At 46.7% G+C, this 26,474-nt stretch overlaps 2 protein-coding genes across 14 annotated transcripts in view; one reads left to right on the top strand and one right to left on the bottom strand.

Moving 5' to 3' along the window:
* The window catches only part of RABGAP1 (RAB GTPase activating protein 1), a 73,727-nt gene extending 71,153 nt beyond the window's left edge, over positions 1-2,574 (top strand). For both annotated transcript variants that reach the window (XM_077306881.1, XM_077306882.1), the window contains one exon: positions 835-2,574. In XM_077306881.1, the coding sequence (XP_077162996.1) occupies positions 835-957 (123 nt within the window). In that variant the 3' untranslated portion in view covers positions 958-2,574. The remainder of the gene's footprint in view (positions 1-834) is intronic.
* The window catches only part of STRBP (spermatid perinuclear RNA binding protein), a 100,471-nt gene continuing 75,847 nt past the window's right edge, over positions 1,851-26,474 (bottom strand). For 10 of the 12 annotated variants that reach the window (XM_077306888.1, XM_077306883.1, XM_077306893.1 and 7 more), the window contains 6 exons: positions 24,994-25,152; positions 23,504-23,638; positions 22,716-22,856; positions 17,972-18,095; positions 16,935-16,985; positions 1,851-9,949 (listed from right to left, as the gene is read on the bottom strand). In XM_077306888.1, the coding sequence (XP_077163003.1) occupies positions 9,855-9,949; positions 16,935-16,985; positions 17,972-18,095; positions 22,716-22,856; positions 23,504-23,638; positions 24,994-25,152 (705 nt within the window). In that variant the 3' untranslated portion in view covers positions 1,851-9,854. Of the gene's footprint in view, positions 9,950-12,337; positions 12,835-16,934; positions 16,986-17,971; positions 18,096-22,715; positions 22,857-23,503; positions 23,639-24,993; positions 25,153-26,474 lie in introns of those variants that run through there. The other 2 variants (XM_077306894.1, XM_077306895.1) reach the window with 1 other exon arrangement.

Below are 26,474 nucleotides of genomic sequence, written 5' to 3'. Positions count from 1 at the left end.
TGAGCCCCTGCTGGTCTGAGTAGACAACACTGACTTGATGGACCAAGGATCTGTTTGCATGTTAGGCTGCTTCACGTACATTCAAGCTTTTCCTCCATTGTGAAATTCTGTGAAAAGCCACTAAAGAAAAATGACCAGATCGTCAGTGGTGGTGGTGAGGTCATTTGCCCAATCAGAATTAATTTGCTGGATTTGGGGGTATCCCTCTCTCCCCTGGTTGTGTGCTAAATTGTCTGCCTAGAGCAGGGTTGGCCAAAAGGTGGCTCTCCAGCTGTCCATGAACTACACTTACAGTGAGCCCCTGCCAGTACTTGCCCCTGCTCTAGATCAGTGATCCTTAACCCCTGGTCCGGGGACCGGTACTGGTCTGTGAATCAATCGGTACCGGGCCGCAGCTCCTCCTCATCCTCCTCCCCGGGTGCTGCCTTGGTCGCTGCCCTACCACTCTGCCGCTGGCTCACCTTTGGTGTTCTCCAATGGCCGCCATGGCTGGGGCTCCCCCTCAGTGTGGCACTGCACAGGTGCTGCTAGCAGCACCCCCCAGTGGATGGCGGGAAGTCAGGGGTGCCGGCGGGAAAGCAAGCAGAGCAGGGGCTCAGAGGGCGGCGACATCCCTCGGCAAAACACTATCCCCTCCCCGGGCTTCAGTAAAATTGTCAAGCGTTGACCGGTCCCCGGTGATAAAAAGGTTGGGGATCACTGCTCTAGATGGTATGGGAAATGGCGAGAGCACAGAGGGCATATGGCATATGGCATGCATGTTATGGGAGGGAAGCAGCCACAGGTTTTACGTTTCTCCCTGGGTTACATGTGGGCACCTCTGCTGTCTTTCAGGATCTGGAGCATGACTTGGGGCAGGCTCTGAACGAGGTGCAAGCCTCTCGGAAGACGTGGTTCAACAGAACGCTGAGTTCAATCAAGACTGTGACGGGCGTCCAAGGGAAAGAGACGTGCTGAAGGGTCGGCAACTCTCCGAGGCGGCATGCAACGCTCGCCTTCTGCTAGACGCCTTCTGCCTTACGTTGCCTTCCTTGGCCAGATGCCACATGGGAGAGGACCAGAATGTACATAGACCCTAGAAACACAGCGCATGTCAGGGCTTTCCCACAGGTCAGTGACAAAAAGCTGGGCGCAAAAATTCAGGCGCAAGGCTCGTCACAGATCGCAGGATCTTCATACTACTGATTATTTAACCAGAGGGTGTAGCTGTAGATCGAAGCTCTGTTTTGGAGAAAACACTCCATTCTACAGTCTGGCTGCAGGCTTTCTTTTCCACAGGAGTAGGTACGAGAACTTACCAAAACTCTAACTTAAGTTTACAGACAAGAGATTTTTTTACAGTGATAACTTTTTAAAAAGATTTTATTTGAAAGGAACAAAAAAGACAACTCTTAACCAGAAGTACTTCAGTGCCAGAGACCAGACCTCCCCGGATAGCCGGTAGGGAGTTTGCATGGTTTGCAGGAACCCCACCCCTTAATGTGTGTATGCACCTACCTGTGTCTGTCCAGCGTGTCTTTCTCTGTCACTAATCAATTCTATGCAACTCTGGGAGAGTCTCTTTTTTTTTTAAGCACCTCCACCCACCCACCCACCCCCTCCCCACCCCAGCTGGGTCTTCTTTCAGAATTAAAGAGGAACATGGTCAGAATTCCCAGCAAGGTCTGTTTTACTTGTGATTCTCACTCAGAGCCATATAACACACCTCAACCATTTCAATCTCTACTTTGAAAAAGCTGCTTCATACATAATTTGTGTGGGGTTAGTTTCTGGGTGGTTGTTTTTTAAAACAACAAAAACCCTTTCTTTGTTACGTGTTTTGTGTGCTTTTCTGCTTCCGAGCTTTGTGGTTTTTCTTTTTTAATTTTGCACATAGATGAGAACAGACAAAGAAACCAAGATAGGGAAAGATGGGAATTGCTCCTTTGGCTTGTTACAGCTGCAGCAAGAATCTGTCCTTTAGTCTTTGCACAGGCTTCCTCAGAAACTTGTTTTGGCAGCTCTGTTGGCTGGACTGGTGCTTGTTTGTTCCTCCCCACCCACCACCCAAACTCCTTGTAGCCACACTGGTAGGTGCTAATGCTGCTTGGATTTCTGAGCGCTTAGATTGTCCAAAACTTCTCACCAGAAAAGCTGTAGAATGGAGGTTTTTGCACCTTTGTATGTCTCTTCTCTTTTTTAATTTATACTGGTTTGTGCTATGCTGAAATATCTATTGTTATCAGCCGATAAACTTTTTTGTGTGCAGCGTGTGGAGTATAAGCTGGTTACAATACAAGGCACTGGTTTGTATATAAAGAGATTTGTATTTCTACTTTTATTTTTCTTGTTGACCAGACTAATGCTAGCTAATGCAATCTGAGACGACAAGAGACGAGACCCTGCAGTGCCCTGCTGTTGAGGGTCGTCCCCCCCTTTTTCCTTAACTGTGTACATGAATTATCTTTATTGTTTAATACCAAAAAAGACTGTAACTCCATCAATAATAGACATGTGGACATTGTAGTAGACTTAGTCGCAGTGTGTAGATCTTATGGATTGAGATATAAACTAGTAAAATTGGATTACAACTTTGTCGGCCTCATTTCACTTTTAACTGCATTATTATTTGCTGGATACTTTGCAGTGCTCAGGGGGTCCCTCATCTTCTCTGATGGTTTGGAAACTACTAATAGTACTAAAATATGCAGCCTATAGAAAGAACACCAGAAGAAGAAAGCAACTGTTTGGTTTCACAGGTCAGTATTTGGTTCTCTCGAAGATCAATAGAGAGCCGACAGAAGCACCTCAAAAACACATGCAATAGTCCTCCTTCTTTCATGAATGGAAGTTCTGGTGCATCGTGTCCAGGGTGTGTACATCAGTCCCCTCCAGCACATACAGATCCTTGCTTTATAATCACCCCCTTTGCCCATTTTTCTTAGTCGAGGGCAGGTTGCAGATGTGCTGCTTGCTATGCCCAGAAGTCAAAGGTAGAGAAGACCTTTTCAACCTACAGAGTGACTTACATTTGTTATCTCCTTTGATTCAGGCAACACCCTGCAATGAAACCTTGACCATCTGGAGAACTTAATGATGTAGGGAGATTCAGGTTCTCTTACTTAAATAAGCAGAACTATAGTCACTGCATGGCCTTTAAAAACTTTTATTCCATGTCATAATTTAAATTGGGCCAAAACCCGACAACTGTGTACTTGCCCCTCCCAATGAGGAACATTTGGAGAGGTCTCTGGCCTGATGAACTTGTCTTAGAATCTAACGCTTCAGTGGTTGTCTGCAGAAGTCATGGGAAACACAATTACATTCATATACTAGACTAATCCAGATTGCATATGCAGAAGGGTGGCAGGGAGTGTTCACGTAGGCAGAAAATTGATGTGGAAGTCCGTTCCAAATAAGGCAGATCATTTCTGTTCACATCTATCTGGCCGACAATTATTTGTGTTTATGTTGATGCCCCAGCCATCATTAAGTCCTACCGTCAGCACGTTATCAAAATAAGTTTTTTGCAATCATTGCACCTCCAGCCTGTAGAACTGGGCCTAGACTGCTTTCCATGTGTGTGGGTCACTTTTGCTCGACACAATTTCCATTTCCTTGCTGCCCAGACTGAAATTTTTGCTTCAGAGGTGTGTTCGGTTACTTTGTGGTACCTTCTAAAAATGTTGTTGCACCACCTAATCTGTTGCTAAGTGCTTCAAAGTCCATTTCCCAGGGATTTAGCTTCTGCCGGGGTGATATGGTTGCCAGCCATTTAAATCTAACAACAGGACAGGTCCTGCCCATCAGCAGTTAGGTTTTAAATGGGTGCAAGCCATTAGACTTGTGAGGTTTGCTCCCCCCCACCCCACTTTGAATCAGGGGGAAAAACCAATCAGTGAAATGGCTCACGGCCATTCCAGGTTAACAGGTCAGCTGTGGACCCATGCAACTCAGCTGTCAGATTTTAAACCAGCCAACTGTCCAGTAAATATTCAGGGAAGGTGCCTTCCCCGAACAAAAGTTCTTGGACTCCAAAACGGGCCAGGTTTGTGCCACATTCTGGCCTGTGAACCAGTTCATGCCCATCCTTACTTCAGAATAGCTCAGAGGCCAGTTTGGGGCAGAAGGTGCTGTTGGTTACAGGGAAATGGCCTGAGCAGTTTAAGAGTGGTGACTGTAGTTGCTGTCCACAGACAGACCTCTTCTGCTGCTGGGATCCTACAAAGAGGACCCTGCTCAGTCTCTAGGACCAGAAAGACAGCAGCTTTGGATGCCCATTAAGCACTCTCTCTTCCTTTGGCTCTCCCGGCATATTAGTTCTCCAAGGCCAATCAGATGATACATTGCTCCACTGCAGTGCAGTTCAAAGTGTAGAATGGGCATTTGGTTCCCTAACCCAGGAGTAGTCAACCTGTGGTCCTCCAGATGTCCATGGACTACAATTCCCATGACCCCCTGCCAGCATTTGCTGGCAGGGGCTCATGGGAATTGTAGTCCATGGACACCTGGAGGACCACAGGTTGACTACCCTGCAGGCCATCCACTGCTCCATGAACCTGAGGGCTCCAGTTTCTTATGAGGCTGCCTGTTCATTCCAGCTACGTAGCCCCCAATAGAAGCAAGAGGCACAGTGCTGGGAAGGGCCTAACAGGCTGATGGGAGTGAATTGAAGCCCTGATGTGGCTATAGCCACCTTTGGTCTCTTATCAGTGGTCTTGGATATGATGGCTTTAGGAAGTATCCAAAGCATTCCATGCAAATAATCTCCCCAGCATATATGGTGAGCACCCTAAAGCAGGGGTAGTCAACCTGTAGTCCTCCAGATGTCCATGGACTACAATTCCCATGAGCCCCTGCCAGCATTTGCTGGCAGGTGCTCATGGGAATTGTAGTCCATGAACATCAGGAGGACCACAGGTTGACTACCCCTGCCCTAAAGCACTAACTAGGGTGGCTGCAGGTTGTTCACAAAACATCTCCGTTTGGTGATATAGAGAAGGACAATCCCTTTTGCTAGGAGGATTTGCTCTGTTAAGTGCTGCGGGAGACGAACACTAATATTAACTCCCTGTTGTTCCATTTAAAGGATGAATTCCTATTTTGATTTGAATTCCAATGCAGAATATTCACAAAGCTCTGTTTCAACACAGTGGAACCCAGTGAGGGGGGGGGAAATACTCTTGGGACTTCATTTTGTGCAAAACAGCTCTGAAAACAGGCTTGTCAAGAGGTATTACTGGGATAAGACAGAACAGCACATGGGTCTTCTAAACTGGCCACTCATAATGCCTGCATTTTTGCTTGCTTCCTTGTTCACCTTTTCTTAAAGAAGCAAGAATTGCTGCTTTCTACCAGACCAGTGGTGAAGAAAAGTCAACATGACTATGGGGCACCTAATACTTTATTTCCATGCATTGAATCTTGGGTATCAGGTTTTTTTCCCTTATCAGCCATCCCTCCTCTGTATATTAGAACAGACCGAATAGTTGATGAAAATAAGAAGCAATAAATTCACTCCTAGCAAATCGTGACAGTTGCCAGTTGGGGTTTCAAGTTGCTTCGCCTGTAATCTTGCCTCTGTTTTAATCTTTAGCGTCCCCAACCTCAGAACCCAACAAATCCAGTTCTCCTGTCTGACTTCGTCCTAAGTGCACCCGCTTGCTACATACCCAGTTCCAAAGAGCAACCATGTTAAGTCCGAAGGATTCAAAATGACTGTTCTGTGGAGCATTCAATGGATTTATTGTCGCAGCGGCTTCTCTGAGCCAGACCCTACTTGATCAGACTCATTTTCATTGTGTGTGACATTTTACAGGCTGCAGCTCCAGTGAATTGCACTCTCGTACTCTTTCTTGGCTAGAGCTTTTGGTGGCCTCCATGGCTGGACATTTCAAAGTCACCCATGGGTGTTTCTCTACCACTGTATTAGCTACATACTCTGGATACTTATTGTTACCCAAAGGGTTACACATTTTAATAACTGTGCTGTACTGCAGGGTCTGTATAAACTGACCTCTGCGTGATGCTACTGGAGGCACTGGGAACTTTGTACTTGCCTGTTCACCATGTCCCACCTGGTATAATTACAAGCAGCAAAAAAAAAAAAAAGACACATGTCTAATTCTATAATTTAGTCCTTTCCTGGGTCTGGCCCTTAGCCTTTCTTTAGCAACCTTTCTGTTTACGTCCTAGAAGAGTAGGGTGATTGCCAGCTGTTGCTCAACTGAGTACCCTTGCAAATGCAAAGGAAAACTGCCTTGTCCACACTATTGTGTCCTCCCAGCATTGTGGTCTATTTAGCATAAGTATTTTCTGTTTATTAATAAGGGGCTGAGGGAAGACAATCTGAGCCAGGCACACAGCTCCTGGAAGCAGAGAGTCATCTTTTAGTGTTAAGTTGTTGTAAGAAATGAAACACATCATAGTTTCCCAGATGGGGCATACGTACAAGCAATGGCTGATGAGCCAAGGATATCATGTGGCTCTTCCACAAGGAAGTGTCGGTATTTGGACAACAGCTTTCCTGACAAGTATGTAGAAGTCAATTAAGCATCTTTAGTACTTCTAAAGTCCTGCTGCTTGGCCCCTTTGAGAAATATGGTTTTAGACAACACCACATGTCTTGCTTAGCATATTAATGTCATATTACCCAGAGGATGTGGCTGTGAGATTAGTTTGACCTTAGGACAGCAAGATTGATAGATTGAGAACGGAAACGAGAGTATAGAACTGGCGCTATTTGACAGAAGGGCTCCCTGCATGCCTGTTAGTTTTATCATTCCTGTAGATAAAAACACAGTGGGAGGGGAGAACAATGTATAGCCTTAATAAGAGATGGAAGACAGGTTGCTTTGGGGCCCTAAAAGGAAGGGGCAAACCTGTACCTGGCGTCTCTTGGCTTGGATTTTGGCGTATTAAAATCTTCACTGCCCACCATCCAAGCTGCTGCCAACCCACACCCCTCGTTGTGCCTGAAAGCAAAACTTGCCTGTTTTTCTTCATGCAGCTCTCCCTTTGGGGAGATGCAACTGGGAACCATTTTTTAAAAAATCGTGTTGTAGTGATGAGTGACCACAGAAACATGCTCCACAGCAAGAGCTCAAAGCAGATGGGAAAGTTATGAAAACATGAATTGCATTGATGCTGTTAGATTATTCCAAGGCTTTGATGCTAGAAAAGTAGGTCTGAATATTTATAGGAAAGACAACAATGGGCAGGAAGAGGTTAGTCCCAGCCTGTGCGGAAAACAAGGGAGGGAATGAAAGAGAGAAAACTACCATGGCAAATCAGACTGTGGCAGCCTTTTCCAGCAAGAATGCAAACTACTTTGTGGCCATGTTTACAACTGTTCTGGAATGTCAGCCTGTGAAATCTCCATACATTTTCCAGAAATAAGAGCTGTGAAGAGGGACTTTAAGGAGGTGGAACCTGGTCCTCATACCACTCGGCCAATTCGGTTCTGACGCTCTTCCAAAATTATCAAAATTTCCATCTAAACAACATGGAACGAAACTTGTTGAATGGCACGCTGGGAGGAGTTGCCTTTGGAGAAGACTTTTCATTAAGGCTCTCTTCCAGTAGTGATTTACTAGTGTGAACTTTGAAGAAGAAGAGTTGGTTTTTATATGCTGCTTTTCTCTACCATAAGGCGTCTCAAAGTGACTTACATTCGTCTTCCCTTTCCTCTCCCCACATCAGACACCCTGTGAGGTGGGTGAGGCTGAGAGAGCCCTGATATCACTGCTGTGGCCTGTCCGCTGCTGTGGGCTGCTGCTGCCGCTGCCATAACAGCTAGCAACCTGGCAACCCCATGGAAGGGGCCAGGTGACCCCAAATGGGGTCATAACCCCTAGGTTGAGAACCACTGCTATATATGGTCTTGTTGACCTCCACCCCCCCCCCCAGTGACCAATGATGAGCCTGGATGGGGTGGGAAGGGGAGGGGCATGTACACAGCTATGCTTCCCAACCATATTCTGCACCACTGCACCTCTTCTGGGGTTCCCCACATATTGAAGACTGTTTCAGGGGCTTCTCAATGGTAAAAGTGTTGAGAAAGGCTGCTATAGAGGGCCAGAGGCCATTTGTTTTCATGCGTATGTATCTCGTGGCTCTGGCACAGTCCTCACCATGATTGAGACTGGAGTTAAACAGGATTAAAGAGGAAACACACCAGACACATTTTCCTTCAGGTTGTTTTCTTGAGCATGAAACTTAAAAATATCATTTGTCTTTCCCCAAATAAAATAAGTTTAAAAAAAGAAAGTTGGCAGTTTGGAGAAGGAACAGCCCTTCCTGGGCTGCATGATCCCTGCTCAAATATATACATTCCGTTTTACAGTAAGACATGACAGTGGAGGTTCAGCAAAATGACTGAAAGGCAGCAACAGAAATAAGCCTCGAGGCCAAAAACAGAAGCGCTTACCTCTTTTGGACACCCGGCCTTGGCACACAGCCGCTGCCCTTGTGTTTATTCTACAAACTATGGCCAGAGCGAGAGAGAAAACTGCCGTTAACCTGATTAGCAAGGATTCATCCGAGGCTTCACCTCCATTAGGAATTAAGGGCACGATCCACTGGGACCTTCTCTCACACAAGCGCTGCTGGAATAAATGAACAGGAGTCGTGCGAGGATACAGCTGTGCTCTAGGACAGTGGTCCCCAACCCCCGGTCTGGGAACCGGTCCCGGTCCGTGGATCATTCGGTACTCCTCGTCCTCCTCCCCGGCTGCTGCCTCGGGGGCTGCCTTGCCACTTTGCTGCTGGCTCACCTTTGGTGCTCTCCAGCGGCCACCATGGCTGGGGATCCCCCTCAGCGTGGCACTGTGCACCTGCTGCTGGCAGCGCCCCCCAGCGGGCGGTGGGAAGTCAGGGCGCCAGCGGGAAAGCAAGTGGAGCAGGGGCTCAGGCGGCGGCAGCAACGTCCCTCAGCAAAAGACTACCCCCCCCCAGGCCTCAGTAAAATTGTCAAATATTGACCGGTCCCCAGTGATAAAAAATTTGGGGACCACTGCTCTAGGACACCAGCCACTTTTGTGGGGCTTGAATGTTTTGTTTGGGATCGATGGTTCTTTAGAAATTTCTGTCCTCACTTAAAAACCCTTTGAGGTAGGTCAGTCATACAAAGAGGGGAGGACTGATTGCCAACAGACCCCCTTACCAAGCTTCCCACTCTTTTTACTGGCGTTTGTGAGCTTCTGGGCTTCACAAGACGCATCCCACACTAAGATGTTGATTGTGGCCGTAGCTTCTAAAGTATTCCTTTTAAACCAGGATATCCTAAAGTGAAGCTAAGGGGTCATTAGAAAGTCCATTTGTATCTGAAATGGCTTGTTTAGTTTCAAGATTCCCACTTGGTTAGGGCTGATGCTTCCAGAAGAGGCACTGCAGATAAGGGCCCAAAGCCAGAAACCTTCCACCAGGCTGCTACGGGGGGGGGGGGGGGGGAGTTGAAAGCTTTCCTTCGTTCTTTGTTCCGTTCTTTGCTTCCCATCCAAAAAGAAAATCAGAATAGTTAAGAGAGCCAAAGGTGGAGTTAAGGCTAGCTAATATGATTGAGAGCCAAGCCACATTTCAAAATAGAACATGGTTTTAAAACATCCGTTTCTGTCTTAGGGCAAAGTAGAAACAGCCAAGCAGCATTCTATGTACATCTATTGCTGTGGTTCTGAGAGCAGGGGCTTGTGAGTATTGCTTTTTGGAGTTCAGGAAAGGAACAAATTAAAAATATATACAAATAAACGTTTAAAAAGAGAATCCCAGAGTCCCGTTCTGATCCCGAAGGCTTCTCCCTCAAACGAGTCACATTAAGCTCTTGCTTTTTAGGAAGAAATTTGTGAAAAGCACTTTGCAAACCACATAACCTGCTTGCTTTAGAAGTCAGAGAAGAAATCTTGAGGGCCCAAGTGAATGATAAAAGGAGCGATGTTGAGAGGTTGGCAATAAGGGCTGTCAATGAAAAAGCCACCTACAGCAGAGAGAAGAGCAGAGAAGCAAGAAAAAGCGCAGGTTAATTTTCAAAAGGGGATGACGGTTCAAGCGCCGCTTAAATTTCTCTGCTCTTTCAAGCTGTATGTGGGGTTTTCATTGCAAAATCGGGCACGTTTTGGATCCCCCCCCTTTTTTTTTTTAAACATGGAAGTAGTGCTCAGCCATCCTCTACTAGCAGCCTCCAAAAACCGGTTACCCCTTGTCCATTTTTTATATTTATGCATAAAAAACCAAGGAACCAACAGCTTCTTAAAAGGATTTCAGTAAAGCAGAGAAATATAAAATGTGCAGCAACAGGGCGGGTTTACAACGTGGGGTTAGTAACTCCCGACATGACAAAAATAAATGGAGAGGGGGGAAAAATGACTTCATATCAATTATTGAAAATGACGGCCATCGTGTTGGAAAAGAGCAGAGCGCCAACGGAGACCAGTAGCTGGCACAACGAGGTTCTCACAGGTGAGGGGAAGCCTTTAGAATGTCACAGAAGGTATTGTGCATGGCTTCAAAACAGCTCAAGAAATTCATGGCACGAAACAAGCAAAAAAACCCTCCCCTCAATTTATAAAATGGCCAATTACCCAGAAAGAATACGATTGTGTCATCTTAGCCATTCTTTTCCAGCTCCGCGATGGCTTCTTTTCATCCATAGGCCAGCAAGACAGTCAATACTGTTCTCAATTTGAAAGTGTCCCCCCCCGGTCTATTCTGCTCCCCCCCCTCCTTTGAACATTTCTTCAGCAGTAAGGGAGGGCAAACAGCATTCTTGGTGCTTCCAGTGTTTTATTAAAGCATCACCACCACTGAACTGCAAGCAAGAGCTACGGCACAAGGTTAAAACAGATACAAAAGTTTGGGCGGGGAGGGGGGGAATACACATTCCAAAAAACACAAATAATTAGGTGTTCACTTTCTTCTCCCTCCCATCTCACCTCAAACCACAAGCGTGGTTCATTCCAGGAAAAGCTGTGTGTTTATATACTCTGACTCTCGAAAAGACAGCTCCCTGATTGCTTGTCCTACAAGGAGACTGGCCATTTCACTGTTGCTTCTCCCCCACCCCTTTTCCAGGCCTACCATGCCTCTGTTCCAGTCAGCTGGAGGAGAGCAGAGTATATAAAGGCATCCTTGGCCCAGCATAAGAGTATTATAAATGAGCTGCTAATGGGTGACCTTTGAAGAGAAAAAGAGAAACAGCAACGCTTGTGTATTTGTGGAGGTGATACCTTAATAGCAACCTGTGTCTCCTCACCTTCACCCGCTTCAAAAGCAGACCCCGCCCCAGAACAGCATTCCTGTCTCCGCAGAGGTAAATATGCACATTGGGCAAATCTCACACACCAAGAATTAGAAAGCCCAGAAGTAAACAGATGCTGGCCTATGGCTGAAACGTCTTTTAACTTTTTCACAGCAGCACTGAACAAGACCAGGGACAATTAAAGTAGCAAATATTCATGGGGACCGTGTTGCTGCTTTAGATTCTTAATAATAGTTCATCAAGGTTTGGGGAGGGGATGAAAAAGGAGCACCCTTTGCTTTAGCTCTGAAAAAAATCCAAGGCTCAGGGAGGGGAGGGAGGCCACAAGAACATGTGTGCATTTGATTATCTGAAGCTGAGTTCTTTCTTTTTTTAAAGCGGGAGAGAATTAGAGAGTGAAATTTATCTATTGATTTTTAAGTCAGGGAACATCCTGAATCTGATGATAATTTTCATAAAGTACTGTACTAAATCAGAGTTGCTTTTTTTTTTTTTTTAACTGTGTCAGCAACCGCTTTGCAAAAACAAAACCATCCGGGGAAAAAGGTTTTTCCAAGGCCTTTTCTGTTCTGGCTCATCAAGTACTGTCGGCATGCCCTCATGATGGTTTTTGTTCAGGAGAATGGCTCTCCCTGTGCCAGGGCAAGTGTCCTAATGAGAGAAGGGGTTACAAACCTTACAAGAGAGGCATGGGCATGCTCTGATTCAAAGTGCATAAGGCATTTCTCACGTGTAAGGGCATCCCACATTCTTTGGTGCCAAATCCTCCCACAACTGGAGAGACATGACCAGGGGTAGTCAAACCGCGGCCCTCCAGATGTCCGTGGACTACAATTCCCAGGAGCCCCTGCCAGCGAATGCTGGCAGGGGCTCCTGGGAATTGTAGTCCACGGACATCTGGAGGGCCGCAGTTTGACTACCCCTGGACATGACAAAGGAAGGGATGAACAAAAGCCCTCAAGTGGAACTAATGCTACGAATAAGCCAGAACAGAAGACACTGATTTTTGCTTGTTTGTTTTATTTTTGGTGTCATCCAGATAGTAAAAGTCTAACGAGACAAACTCCAGCCACTGACTCTCCGTTAGGAAACAGGCAAAATACTCCGTTACGACAAAAAAAAGCAGGTTTTATTTTATGATCGGCGTATTATACTCTATACATCCTTCACAAGTTTTAAAATTTTACATAATTCGAATACTTCATTTAAAACATAAAAGGTTTTAAGCATCTAAGTTTCTTCCCTATAACAGAAGGCTGGTATAAGTTATTTTGAAAAAAAAAAAATTAAATAATGAGGTAACCATTTTTTTTTTCACAGACCATCGTTTTGCTTTTCTTCAAGTTTTAGAGAGAACTAAATTTTGCATTTTGTTAATATTAAAAAAAAAAAAGTAGGAAAAGATGTCTCTTTACAAATGGTTTTTGCTCAAGTACCTGTTCAAAGAAAACCAGGCTTTAAAGGCTGTGTGTCTCTGAACTGTACTGTGGCATTCGGCTGGGGCGGGGAAGTGGTTTCTCCCGTTTGTTAAAAGAAAGAATAGTGGGTCATGGGGTAGGTGGGAAGCTTCATGACTGGCAACAGAAACATTCTCTTGGGCAAACCTACAGAGAGAAGAAACCAAAAGTACTCCAGATAAATCCTTAACATCCTTCAGAAAAGCAAGATTTAACTAAAATAGCAAAACAAAACCCTTACAGCTTTAGAAAGCAATCCTATTGCAAGGTACTTAGAATCTCTAGTCAGGTCTATGAAATGGGGCTTCCTCCCAGGAAAATGTTCTTGGGAATGCAGACAGATTCAGGGGACAGCCATGTCGGTCTGAAGCAACAGAACAAAGTTCTAGTCCAGTGGGAACTTTAAAACTGACAAAGCATCATCCAAGGTATCTGCTTTTGTGTGCAGGCATGCTTCTTCAGAGACAGTGAAGTGGAAGTTACAAGTTCATACACAGAGGTAGAAGGGGAGCAGCAGAATACAACATAACGAAGATACTTGACAGGAATTACACACTTACTTCATATGCTCACCATTTGTTTGGATTTAGTTCTAGGGGGCAATATAGGAAAGCAAATATATCGAAATTGGAGGGTGATGTGTAAATGTACCCTTCTAAAATGTGGAATGCCAGGAATGACACGAGGCCCTGTTGTCAACACTCCATTCTAGTCCTTCTCGAGTCTGGAGGTAACTAAGTGAGGTGAATGTTGTGCAGTGTTATGTCTCCTCTGTTACCAGACCAGAGAAATACATTCCAATCTACCATTCAAAATCACATTACATCTTACTATTCGTTGCCCCACACAGCATATACACTATTCCAATCTACTATTCCAAATAAGAAATGCAAATAAAAAATACAACCCCCAAAATGGAATTTCCTGCATTCTGCAGTGGGTTGGACTAGATGACCCTGGAGGACCCTTCCAACTCTATATTTCTATGAGGATGTACGGTCCTTGGTGCCAGCTTGGTATAGTGGTTAGGAGTGCAGACTTCTAATCTAGCAAGCCAGGTTTGAATCTGCGCTTCCCAACATGCAGCCAGATGGGTGACCTTGGGCTCACCACAGCACTGAGAAAACTGCTCTGACCAAGCAGGAATATCAGGGCTCTCTCAGCCTCACCTCCCTCACTGGGTGTCTGTTGTGGGGAGAGGAAAGAGAAGGCAAATGTAAGCCACTTTGAGCCTCCTTCGGGTAGAGAAAAGTGGCATATAAGCACCAACTCTTCTTCTTCTTCTTGATGAGAATACAGATGTACAGAATGAATGATATTAGCATTCACATATCAGCATTTCTTATCTCACTACATATTCTAATCTCATTCAGTGCAGGGGCAGCGTATTGTCCTCTAAACATCCTTCAATCCAAACACATGACGACCGTATTCACTAAGCCTGTGATTCCTGCAGCTCTTAAACATCTTGATTATGCTGTGTGCTAATTTGCTGCTCTCTCTCCACCTCTATGTATGGACTGGTCACTTCCATTTCAATGTATCTGAAGAAACGCACAAAAGCTTATCCCTTGAATAAAACTCTGTTGATCTTAAAAGGTGCCACTGGACTCGGATTTTGTTCTTAGGAATACAGCTAGTTTCCTGGTTAATTTGGCAAGAGCAAAGCAGCCCAAAGACACCCCCTTCCCCCTCATCAGCCAGACAAGAATTGTGGAGGGCAAATCAAGAGGGTCTCATTGGAAGCCTCTGCCCAGCTGTCAGGGTAGAGAGAAGCAAATAAGGCACTTAAGGGGCCAGGCGAGGTCTGTTAATATAAGGCAGATATGGCACCAACGCCATGCTGCGTGCAAGGACAAATACTACAAAAAGCCACATAGCAGAGCGTGATACACCTCTCTGGGTAGGGCCTTAGAGCAAGCACTGAAGATATTCTGGGACGTTAACTCTTCGCGGCAGAGGAAGGGTGGAAAAATTGGGGGGGGGGAGCCTTTCCATCCAATTCCACATTATGTTAACATTCTTGTGGCCTCACAAAGACGCTTGTTTATTGGGGCAGTCGTTTTTGTTTGATTGTTCAATCTAAACCGACAACAAAAAGAATCCTGGTTGACAGTCTCTCAACCTTTTCGCCTGACGGGTCCGTTTTAGAAATCAGAAAGCAGCAACAGCAGGTGTTCCAAAAGGATCGGGATGATCAGAGTGAAACCTTCCCAACATGCAAACAGCTTCACGGAGGCAGAGAGATACGGGGAGCGGGAGGGGGAGAATACCTTACAGCCAGGAGCAGCGCTTCTGTCCCAAGATGGAGCACCACAACCATCCAACCAGACATTTAAGAAAAACAACCAGTAAGAGTGTTCTTTTATGCAGGGAATGAGGGCGGCATTGTCAACAAAGCAGCTGGAGTCAGTGAGGAGCCATGCTAGGACAGGAGGGGAAGGAGGGGAAGGGCAACTTGCGGTTTAGCAAAAGGTCATGTCCTTCAAGGAAAAATACTGCAGACTGGGGGCACTCCCCTACCTACCCCAACTAACCTTTTGAGGAGGTAAATGTGTGAACAATCTCAGGAGTTCTCAGGAGTGGTGACCCCCCCCAAGTATTTGTACATGGGTCATTGATTTAGAATCAGGCCTAGAACGGCAACTCATGCAGAGAGCCATCAGACAGTCTCCTCTGACCTGGTGATTCTGTTGCGATCAGACAGAAGTGATCAGAAGAAGAAGAAGAAGAGTTGGTTCTTATATGCCGCTTTTCCCTATCCGAAGGAGGCTCAAAGCGGCTTACAGTCACCTTCCCATTCCTCTCCCCACAACAGACACCCTGTGGGGTGGGCGAGGCTGAGAGAGCCCTGATATTCCTGCTCGGTCAGAACAGTTTTATCAATGCTGTGGCGAGCCCAAGGTCACCCAGCTGGCTGCATGTGGGGGAGTGCAGAATCGAACCCAGCATGCCAGATTAGATCAGGGATCCAGTTATACCCAAAAGAAGAGATAAGAGGTGGCAGCATTCCCCAGGGGGAGCTAGGCCAGTGAAGTTATTTCAAAGGAAAGGGGTTTGTGCTTAAAAGTCCTCTGGAATCTAAATGGCATGCCAATCCTGAGTGTTGCTATCAGAAGGGATGAAGAATCCTCAAATAACTGCATTTTTATCATTTTTGCGTTAGCTGCCTTGGGAATCCTTCTGGCTCAAAAGGGGGGGTGGAACCCAAGTTACCAGATACTCCCGCTGCAGAGCATAGCTGGGGCCTTCTGTTGTGCTACGGCCTGTCTCACAGTCTGGGGACACCTGCCTTAGGATTACCTCTGGGGAAATGGGTTGGGATACATCACTGACTCCAAACTGCTTGGCCCCCATTGCTACATAAAACTACATTCAAAGAAATCCAAAGGGCCAGTTCTGCTTCCTATTAAGAAGGGTGAGGGGGATTCTTTTGGTTGGGCTGACAAATGGGGAAGGGAAACCCACATGTCAAATACCACATGTTGGAAAGACGGAGGTTCTTTTGCACTCAGGGCCGCCTTGGGCTGCCTGGGACATGGAGCAAGCTGGACGCCCTTGGCCATTCCAGCCTGCCCACTCTTCTGTAGGCCGAGTTCACACATTGCGCTGCTCAAGCAGAGTTTAGAATTGGGAGGACGTACGGCACTTGAAAGGAATGTGTGAACTCTCCAACAACAACAACTACTCCGTTCTTCCCCAGACAAACAGAAGCACTCAACTGGCCATGTGGCTGTGACACGCGTGAATGGCTGGCTCCCAGCAGGCTGCAAAAAGACAAAAGCTCCAAGCAACAACTGCCGAAAACCAAACAGCACTTGGTCAAGGTGAGGGGGTGGTAAAAGAGTCTGGCCAATGATATAAGCCCCAATTGAGAGTTTTGGCCCTTCGGGGTGCTTTGAATGGAGCACAAGATGGCTGTAAGAAGATAGGAGAATTACTAGGGTGGAGGAGAGAGAAAGAGAGAGAGAGAGAGATTCATTCAGTTCTGATATGAAAGGGAGGCAGGCAGTTAGAACAAGCAGCCCTTCCACAGTCAGGCAAAGCAAGGAGGCAAGAAAGAAGCTCCAACCAGAACGAGAACCACACGGGTTGCGGCCTTCAAAAGAGACAAAACCAAGGGCTACAATTGCCACATTTGAAGGGAGTTGCTGTTTGCCCACGACCACCTGCACACCACTGTGGGGCTGCCCTGAGAATCAACAAAGACAGTGCTGTGCTTTAGATAAGCAAGAGGCTGTACGTACCATAAGCTGGTGCAGCGGCAGCAGCACTGTACCCATAGGGTGCCCCGTAGCCTGCAAGAGAAACACACGTGGGGTAGGTCGGGTGGGCCTCAGGAAGATACGAACTGGGTCCAGAAGGTAGAGCACACAAGCATAGACATAAAACACTGATTCCTAAAGTCCTGCCTTCAGCTCTTGTTGAGGGTCGCTATAAGAACATTCCCCTTACACTGAGACAATGTTTTTGTGGGAGTGGCGAAATTGATACAAGAGAGCATATATTGTTCCACTGCCCTGCTTATGTAGACATTCGTAGCAACTTGATTGAACCACTCCTTAAAAAGTTGCCAGAACATCATGATGTAGATCGAGCAAAGAGGCTGCTAAGTGATGAGTCCCCCCAGGTGACAACTCAGCTGGCTAGATTTTGTGCCGCCGCAATAAAAATCCGGTGCTCTAAAGTAGCATAATTTTAAGTTCTATTTTATGATCTGTTTTAAATTGTATTGTATTAAATGACTATAGTCTTTTGGTCTTTTATGTATTAACTTCATATAACTTGGTCTGAACGACTGTAATAAAGTTTGAATTGAACTGAACACCGATTCCTAAAGAGGAAGTGAAACACAGATAAAAAAAAAAAAATCAAGCCCCGGAAGGCCACACCCACCCATTTCAACAACAATCTTGACATCTCCCAAGCTTTCAGTTTACAGAAGCTGAACGTCTCAGTTCAATCAAGCTGGACACACAGCCTGAAGGCACAGCCTGAAGATGTGCATTCATGGCTGCCGATTTCTTTTTTGCTGCCACAGAGAAATGTGGCCTGACTCAAGGAGGAGTCAGCCCAAAGATAAGAGTTTATATAGAGAGAAGGAGAGCAAAGTGGATCCAAAGAGACTGAAGGGACCACCACCATCTCTCCCATCTGCTGCCTGACATCCTGGGAACCAGGCCATGGATTTCCCACAGGCAAGGGCTGTTTTTAGTTCCCTGCCAATGCAGGTTGTGCTCCTGCAGTCACTGCACTCATGAGATAAGCCTGGATTGGTCAATACCTGGTGCCAAGTAACCAGTTGCAGCTGCTGCCCCAACAAAAGCGCCTCGTGTTAGAGCACCCCTCCCTCTGCCGCGAGCCGCCTGGACCGCTGCTGACATGGCTGTGTTGATGATTCCTTTTGTCTACAGAGAGAGAATCAGAGATTAGTACAAGTGCCAGGCTGGTGGAAAGCGGGCATACCACTCTCTTAGGCAGGGGGACAGTGCTCAAAATTTGATGCTGGCTCTTAAGGCGATTTTTTCCCCTGGTTCCACACTGTTCTGCGTTCCTTGGCACTACTGTGCTTTCTTCCAGCAAAGCTATTTCACACAAGTATGTCAGGTATGCGGCATTTGGCTCCCCTGATTGTGGTGGAGAGGTGTGGGTCGTGTGGAAGATGGCCCTAGTTGAGCACCTCAGCTCTGGGCCAAGCCTGTTCATTGCATGCTTCTCTCTCTCGTCCTACCTGGTCCTCCCTTATTTTGTTTCCTGCTTTGAACACATCTGGACAATGGCAGGAAAGAAACTGAAAAACAAAGTTGCACTTAACTTGTAACTATTGTTCATCAAGCATCTCCAGTGTAGGCACACATGGGGTCAGCACATGAGAAATCTTTACAGCTAAGAGCATCTGGGGGGGGGGGTGCTCCACACCAGAGCTAGAAACTTGTTCCTACCCAGGGACCATGGGCTCCCACACAGCAGCACCTCACCCTCAGTACCTCTAGCACTGCTGAAGTCAGAGCATGCAGTGGGAAACGTAGGTGTGCTTGCACAGAAGATACTCGATGAATAGTTATAGGTAAGTACAACTTGCTTTCATCGTTGATCTTCTGTGCAGTCCCACATGAGAATTCTAACAAGCTACATACCAGGGGGTGGAATACTGTCTTCCTCACTTGAGCTTCTCACCTGCAGATCCCGTGCAGTGGCATAGGAACATGTCTGCTGACCACCAAGCAGCAGCTCGGGCAGATCTCCGTCAATGGTACCCCATCAAAGAAAGTTGCCAAAGAAGCCACTGCTCTAGTAGAATGAGCATGAATGTTTAGCAGGCATGGGAACCCAGCCAAGCCATAGCATTCCCTAATGGCTGAAATAATCCACCTGGGACAAAGTTCCCTTTATTTTCTTAAGACTAGTGAAGCATATACACAGAGCTCTATCTGTGCAGAACTCCCGCATTCTTTTAAGATAAAATAACAAAGCCCTTCTAGCATCTAGGGGAGAGCGTAACATTAATTTTCAGAGCTTGGTGCCGGCAAAAAGATGGGTAAAATAATACCCTAAGTGGAATCTAAGAGTGGGTTAAAGTAGGGATCCTCAACCTGTGGTCCTCCAGATGTTCATGGACTACAATTCCCATGAGCCCCTGCCAGCAAAGGCTGGCAGGGGCTCATGGGAATTGTAGTCCATGAACATCTGGAGGACCACAGGTTGAGGATCCCTGGGTTAAAGGATTACCCTCTCAGTAAAAACCTTCAAAAATGGGGAGCACCTGAAGAGCTGCTAATTCATCTGCCTGGCTGATGTAACAGCCACTAGAAAACAGACTTTCATAGAGAGTTCAGCCAACCACCATATGGCAAGGGGTTCGAATGGCTTAAGCATCAACTGTGCCAAAACAACAGAGGGAAACCAATGGGGAACCAATGGGTCCCAAGGCAGGCAAAGATTACAAAGCCCCTTAAGAAATCTTTTGGGCAAACGATGGGAGAAAACTGATCCGCCATCAACTCCCCAATGGGAACAAGAGATGGCAGCCGGGTGGACCTTTAATGAGGGGAAAAAACATATAATTGTTCCTAGGTACAATAGATATTCAAACATAACTTGCAATGAAGCACTGCTCAGAGAAATCTCCCTCTCACTGCAGCAGAGAAAAGTTTCCACTTATACAGATAGGACTTTCTATTTCTAGGGACTGGGCCACAGAGATGATCTGTTGCCCATATATAAGGAGAGGGCTCATCCAGACTTGTGTCCCATGTGGTGTCAGATCCACTGGATTTAATAGTGTGTGTTTAGCTTAAATTGCATAAAAGTGTGTTTTAGTTTTCATTTCATTTTTTAAGAAAAATTATTTTATTTTATTTTCAATTTGGTTTTTGTGCGAGCTTACTGAAAGGGAAGAGCCTCTTGTGCTGCAGAGTGGTAAGGCAGCAGACATGCAGTCTGAAGCTCTGCCCATGAGGCTGGGAGTTCGATCCCAGCAGCCGGCTCAAGGTTGACTCAGCCTTCCATCCTTCTGAGGTCGGTAAAATGAGTACCCAGCTTGCTGGGGGGTAAACGGTAATGACTGGGGAAAGCACTGGCAAACCACCCCGTATTGTGTCTGCCATGAAAACGCTAGAGGGCGTCACCCCAAGGGTCACACATGACCCGGTGTTTGCACAGGGGATACCTTTACCTTTACCTTACTGAAAGGGAAGGCTCCTGGTATACATAGATGCGCCTTTTCCCAGAATTCACTAATTCACCTATCTAAATTTGGGAGACAGTAAATTTTAGGTAACAGCATGATGAGCTGAAGGGGAGCACGAGATAGGTTGGACCCATTCCAACATAGATCTGGGATGCGGAGCTGACCACATTGATGCCGAGGATGCAGCAATGGACAATTTTGCTGGGGCCAGCTAGGATGATGACTCCAATGCTTCAAGGGCTGTTTCACACTTTATGTTTTGATACCGTATCTCCCTGAGCTTTGAGGGTGAAGTGGCAGACCTTACCTGGAGGGACACTGTGCCCTTCACTAAAACTAAACAGAAGTAATCAGAGGCATTTTTTGAAAGGGCTTTCTGAGCCACAACTAGAACTCAGAAGCCAGAGCACTGGACGAAGCAATTCCTCAGTAACGTGAAAGACTGGAGACTCCAAAAAGATAACCTTCTCCTTCGGCAGCAAAATAGGAACGGAGGGTGGGGAAACTGCTGCACAGAAGCACACAGTCCCCGGGCGGGAACAAGTTTTTGCCTCTGGCGTGCAGTGCCCCCTGGAGGCTCTTGGCTGCAAATACCTCTCTGATGGCAAGCCTGCCCATGCGCAGTCCCCATGACGGCTTGCACAGAAGATCGATGATGAACTGTTTGCTGACTCACTATCTTGTCTCCTGGTACTAAGACCTAGAAACAGAGCCCAGAGTGGGGCTATGCAAACAGGATCAGTCACAAGATGCTTGTAGATTTTTTTTTTAATCACATAATGTAAACCAACCCCCCTCAACCTGGGCTTTCGGGCACCCTGCTCTCCTTGTGGGAGGGAAGCTGAGGATGACTCTTGTGCTCTTATAGCTCCAGCTGCACATTCCTGGGGCAACAAAATGAGGAGACACTTCTACAGGGCCTACAGCCACGACTCCCTTTGGGCCCACAGGGAGAAGGTGGGCAGCCCAAGGCCCAAGAATCTGGCCTCTGTCTGCTTCCAGGAAAAGGCTCCTCTCCACAGAGATGACAGGCTGCTGCTGTCACTAACAGGGTGCTGGAATCAACACAACAGCAGAGGATGATGCCATGCTGCCTATGCTAAGGAGCTGCTTTGCCAAGTGTGCGTTACTTCTCCTTTCCTCCTTCTTAACATGTTTGTGCACCGATTTCAGCTGGAGTGGCAGAACGCCCCATGCCCATCACTGCTTTGGCAACAGGAGCTGAAGGAAAGAGGGGCAGAAGAAGCCCTAATTCCACTTAATCTGCCTGCTGAAGATCAAAGTGTTAATTGTCAGGCCTTATTCCCACGGGTGCTTCCGCAGAAGAGACTCTGAAGCTTTTGTTCTCTTCCAACGTTAATCTGAGAGAACTCAGAGGAATTTTCCAGCCCTCCGTAATGACTCTCAAGATTCAAACTGTAATGGCAAAACAGGCTTACAGGTTTATATACCCTCATTCAATGAAACACTGTATCAAGCTGAATACTGGACAACCCACAAGCTGTGTGGATATAAAAATGCAGTTGCAGAATTAAGTTATGGCCATTCTAGCAATGCTCCATTTCCAACAGAAAGGACAAACAGGTTAAAATCAGTATGGCCTGGCCCAGTTCTCAAGACATTCTAGGCCCCTTTCCATGTCAAGTCAAATGCTCGAGTGACCAAGATCATCAAACGGGGAGGTTCTGGCTCTGACTGACCTGCCTTCCTCAGCCTGGCCACTTGTCCTTCCTGACAGAATCTTTATAGTTTTACAAGCTGACTCTTCAGACCTCAACTTCAGCCTCCATCCACATAGTGTGTGTGAGAGAGTGAGTGTGAGAGTGAGTGAGTGTGTGTGAGTAAGAGAGAGTGTGATTGAGTGAGAGCGTGAAAGAGTGTGTGTTTAAGTGACAGAGTGCAAGAGTGTCTGTGTGTGAAAGTGAGTGTGAGAGAGAGTAAAGTACTGTCAAGTTGCAGCTGACCTATGGTGATCCCAGAGGGTTTTCAAGGCAAGTGATTAAGCAGAGGTGGTTGGCCATAGCCATATCTGCAGAATTTTCCTTGGTGTTCTCCCAACCCAGCCCCAACCCTGCTTAGCTTCTGTGATCTAATGAGATCAACCTACACTATACCAATTCCATATCCTTGGCACTCACCAAATCTCCAAACAGTAGTGGACTGAATTGCAAATTCCATGTTCTCATTCAATCTAAGCACATCCCGATTCAAGGTCTACATGTCTGTCCAAGTGGCTTCTGACATCCCTCTCCATTGATGTCTCTTGGGCTTGGGTGTTGCTGCATCATTGGCCAAGCAGGAAACTCACCCAAAAGGCAACCCACTCAATGTGCCTCACCTGGGGGAGAATCTTTTTCTTCTTGTTGGCAGCTGCATTGGGGCCAGAGAAGAGTTTCTCAAGAGCAGCCAACGCAGCACTAGCCTTGGCCACCTTCTTGTTGGGACCAGCGCCTCGGAACTTCTGCCCATCTACTTCAACCTGGAAATGAGACAGTGGATTCATAACTGAAGCACATCTCCTGGCAGGAGCTACCCAGAATATTTCAGGACCCATTCAAAGAAGGGACAGGAACACATTTATGGCTCATCCCATGGACAAACCGGAATCAATGGCAACATGAGAAGACATACAGAACCACAAATCTTCATGGCCTCTGACCTCTCACCACCCACTGATAGCTTGAACAAGCCTTCCATCCCACTTTACTCCCCTTCTACAGGCCTATTACAAGAAAACAATCCTGAATCTACCCCTAAACATACAATCAACATGAACAGTAGCCCTCTTAGATCCCTCTCAAGGCAACCAGTATAACCAGTAAGAGACACATTTGCTTGTATCTATGCTTTAAAGCAGGGGTAGTCAACCTGTGGTCCTCCAGATGTTCATGGACTACAATTCCCATGAGCCCCTGCCAGCAAACGCTGGCAGGGGCTCGTGGGAATTGTAGTCCATGAACATCTGGAGGACCGCAGGTTGACTACCCCTGCTTTAAAGTGTACATTTAAAATGTGTACACTCACACTTCACACAATATAATGTGTGAAGAGGCGCATGAGTTCCTCCTGGTTCCTCACACCCCCTTGTGCACTGCTAAGACGGTACACAAGATACGCCTCCCTTACCTCCATCACAAAACGCTTGTCATGGCTGCCACCTGTCTCTGAAATAAGCTCGTACTTGAGACCTCGCCGTTTCTCATTCAGCTCCATCACCGGGTTCTTGCCGCTCGCTGTGAGGATGGGACCCTGAGTTCGTACCTAGGAAAGACAAGATACCCAGTAGGAAATGGGGGAGTACAGATGTTGTGGAAACAAAGAGAAGGGCATGGGCAGCCTTTGTGTCCAGCAGTTGCCTGATCCACATCATAGCTATTCAAGTACTCAACAGCATTATGTTTGCATACACAGCTGTAAGCACACATTTCCAGAACACAATCGCATATGCAAAGGCCCTCTAATGCAGTGGTCCCCAACTCCCGGTCCGGGGACCGGTACCGGTCCATGGATCAGCTGGTACCGGGCCATGGCTCCTTCTCATCATCCTCCCCGGCTGCTGCCTCGGGCGCTGCCCTGCCACTCTGCTGCCAGCTCACCTTTGGTGCTCTCCAGAGGCCGCCATGGCTGGGAAGTCAGGTGCACCGGTGGGAAAGCAAGTGGAGCAGGGGCTCAGGCAGTTGCGACGTCCCTCGGCAAAAGTCTACCTCCCCCCCCCCGGGCCTCAGTAAAATTGTCAAGCATTGACTGGTCCCCAGTGATAAAAAGGTTGGGGACCACTGTTCTAATGTACAGAATGGCACAGTGAAAGGGGAACAAAACCCTATTTAGAGCCGTTCCACATTCCAGGCTGGCAGCTCTAACAAGCAGCTTGCTGTCTTTTCTGACTGTTCCCTCAGTCTTCCATTCTGCCTGAAGCAGGAATGCCTGGTTTCTAAATGCCAGCTCCTGCAGAAGCAGTCACAGCCCAGCGTTTCTAGTTACCCCTGGACACCTGGCTCCAGTCCTGAATACAGAGATCGGCTTTCTCATTCCTTGCTCCGGGCCGTAGCCCCTGACCCACACAGGTCCACATGATAACAGATTTTGGCAGAAAACAAGAACAAGCCCAATCTGTGGAGCCATAGACACAGCCCAGGGACAGATCCCCAGCCCTACTTGGGATTTTATTTCAAAAAAAAAAAAAGAAGGACTGGAGCAGGAAGAAAAGTATTTCTGTGTTTCTAGGCTCCCCGGAATTGATTAAGCAAATGTTTAAAAATTCCTTGGTGTCAGTACCAAAACTGATAATAGCCCAAGTACCAGATATTTTAATGTAAACAGATGGGTGAGTGGGTTTTCCTGAGGAAAAACACTTTGTGGTATTATTTTGATAACGCACTTTTTGTAAGCACTTAAAATGCATTCTATGACTAAATGCGGTTCTATAAACCGGGGGGGGGGGGGGGGGGGGTTCCACAGCAGAGCACCGGCTTTGCATGCATACAGTTCCTGAGTTCAAACCAGGAAACGCCCGAGTAAATTTCTCAAGGAGAACCAAATAAAGAGAAATCTAGAAATGATTTCCTATGGCTGGATGTCTGCAAAGACTGGGGGGGGTGAGGGGGTGCAACACCAACCTCCAAGGTAGCGGAGGTGTCGATTGTAGAATTTCCAGTATTATTGCTTGAGTTCGAAGACACTGTCTCATTTTTGCCTTCTGTATCCGACTTCTCATCGGAGCTTGTACATTCCATGTCTGCGTCAAAACCGGTGGGGTAGCCCATGGCTTGCAAAACCTGCAGTAAAGGGAAACAAAAATCACACTGGGCAGGGCACTGAGACATTCTGCTCTTGATCTGTTGTCGATGGCCTAGATTTCAAAGCTTGATCTGTTGTTGGGCGAATCAGCCTCCGCCACTAAAACACAGGACCAGCTAAGACCGTCTCTGCCAAACCTCTCCTGTCCTCTTCCATCACAGCTGTCAAAGTCGCCTGTGCATCACAAATAGAAAAGGAACACTCTGTCCTGAGATGAATCCCCCTCAGTCTGCATAAACTATGTTCCTCCTCGTAATAATGCCTTTTCTTTACATAATTTATTCTTCTAAAAAACTACTTGACCTCACTTACTGTGGTCTCGCTCATCATGAGGAGGGACAAAGAGCAATGCCAAGGCACTGAAGCCGAGACAACCGGGGAACTTTGCTACCTCGGGGCTTCCAAGGTTTCGGCAGCTGTAGCAACACACTTCCATGTGCATCTTCGCAGTCACGAGGGACAGAAAAGTGCCATATTTTAAAATGGAAAGTCTAGATTACTCAGGATTCTGGACCTAGCACCTTTTCTGTGCCCCTGTAGAATTCTAACACATAAACAACCCTCATCCTGTTTGAAGCACCTACTATATTGGAATGGCCTGAGTAGTGCCTGCAGCTCTTCCTTAAGAGATGCTCTTCTGAAAGATGCCTGAGCTTAGACCAGGGGTAGTCAAACTGCGGCCCTCCAGATGTCCATGGACTATAATTCCCAGGAACCCCTGCCAGCATTCGCTGGCAGGGGCTCCTGGGAATTGTAGTCCATGGACATCTGGAGGGCCACAGTTTGACTATCCCTGGCTTAGACAATGAGAGGCTGCTTTTGTACGCACCTTCTGATGCTGAGGTTTGTTCTGAAGCATGCCTTTCATTTTTACCCTAACTCTAAATTGTCCATTCTACATAGGAAAACATCTTTCCCATTGTTACTTGCCTGGAGAATATATGATAGTCTCTTTTGCTCTAGAAATAAATGTTCTCAATACCCTGAGCACAGTAGTCACTCGATTCTGCCAGTAAGTGACTCTATCCTCCCCGCCCCCCCCCGCCCCCCCGCATTCTATGGCACAATACAGAATGGATGAGAGAACAGCCCGTGCTTTGCAAGACAAAATATTAAAATGTTTTTGGGGAAAATAGGAGGAGGGAAGAGAAGAGAACAGATCTTAACAACTGGGTGGGAAGAACGCTGTCCTGAGAGAGGAAGAAAGCTGCTATCAAGATATTTTAGGGGTACTTTCATGTTCAAAGGAAGTGAGACCAGAAAGGAAAAATCCTCTCAGCTCCAAAAACCAAAAGAAGGA

The sequence above is a fragment of the Paroedura picta genome, chromosome 12 (assembly GCF_049243985.1).
Source record: "Paroedura picta isolate Pp20150507F chromosome 12, Ppicta_v3.0, whole genome shotgun sequence".
Lineage (NCBI taxonomy): Eukaryota > Metazoa > Chordata > Lepidosauria > Squamata > Gekkonidae > Paroedura > Paroedura picta.
This window is presented reverse-complemented; position numbering and strand designations above follow the sequence as displayed.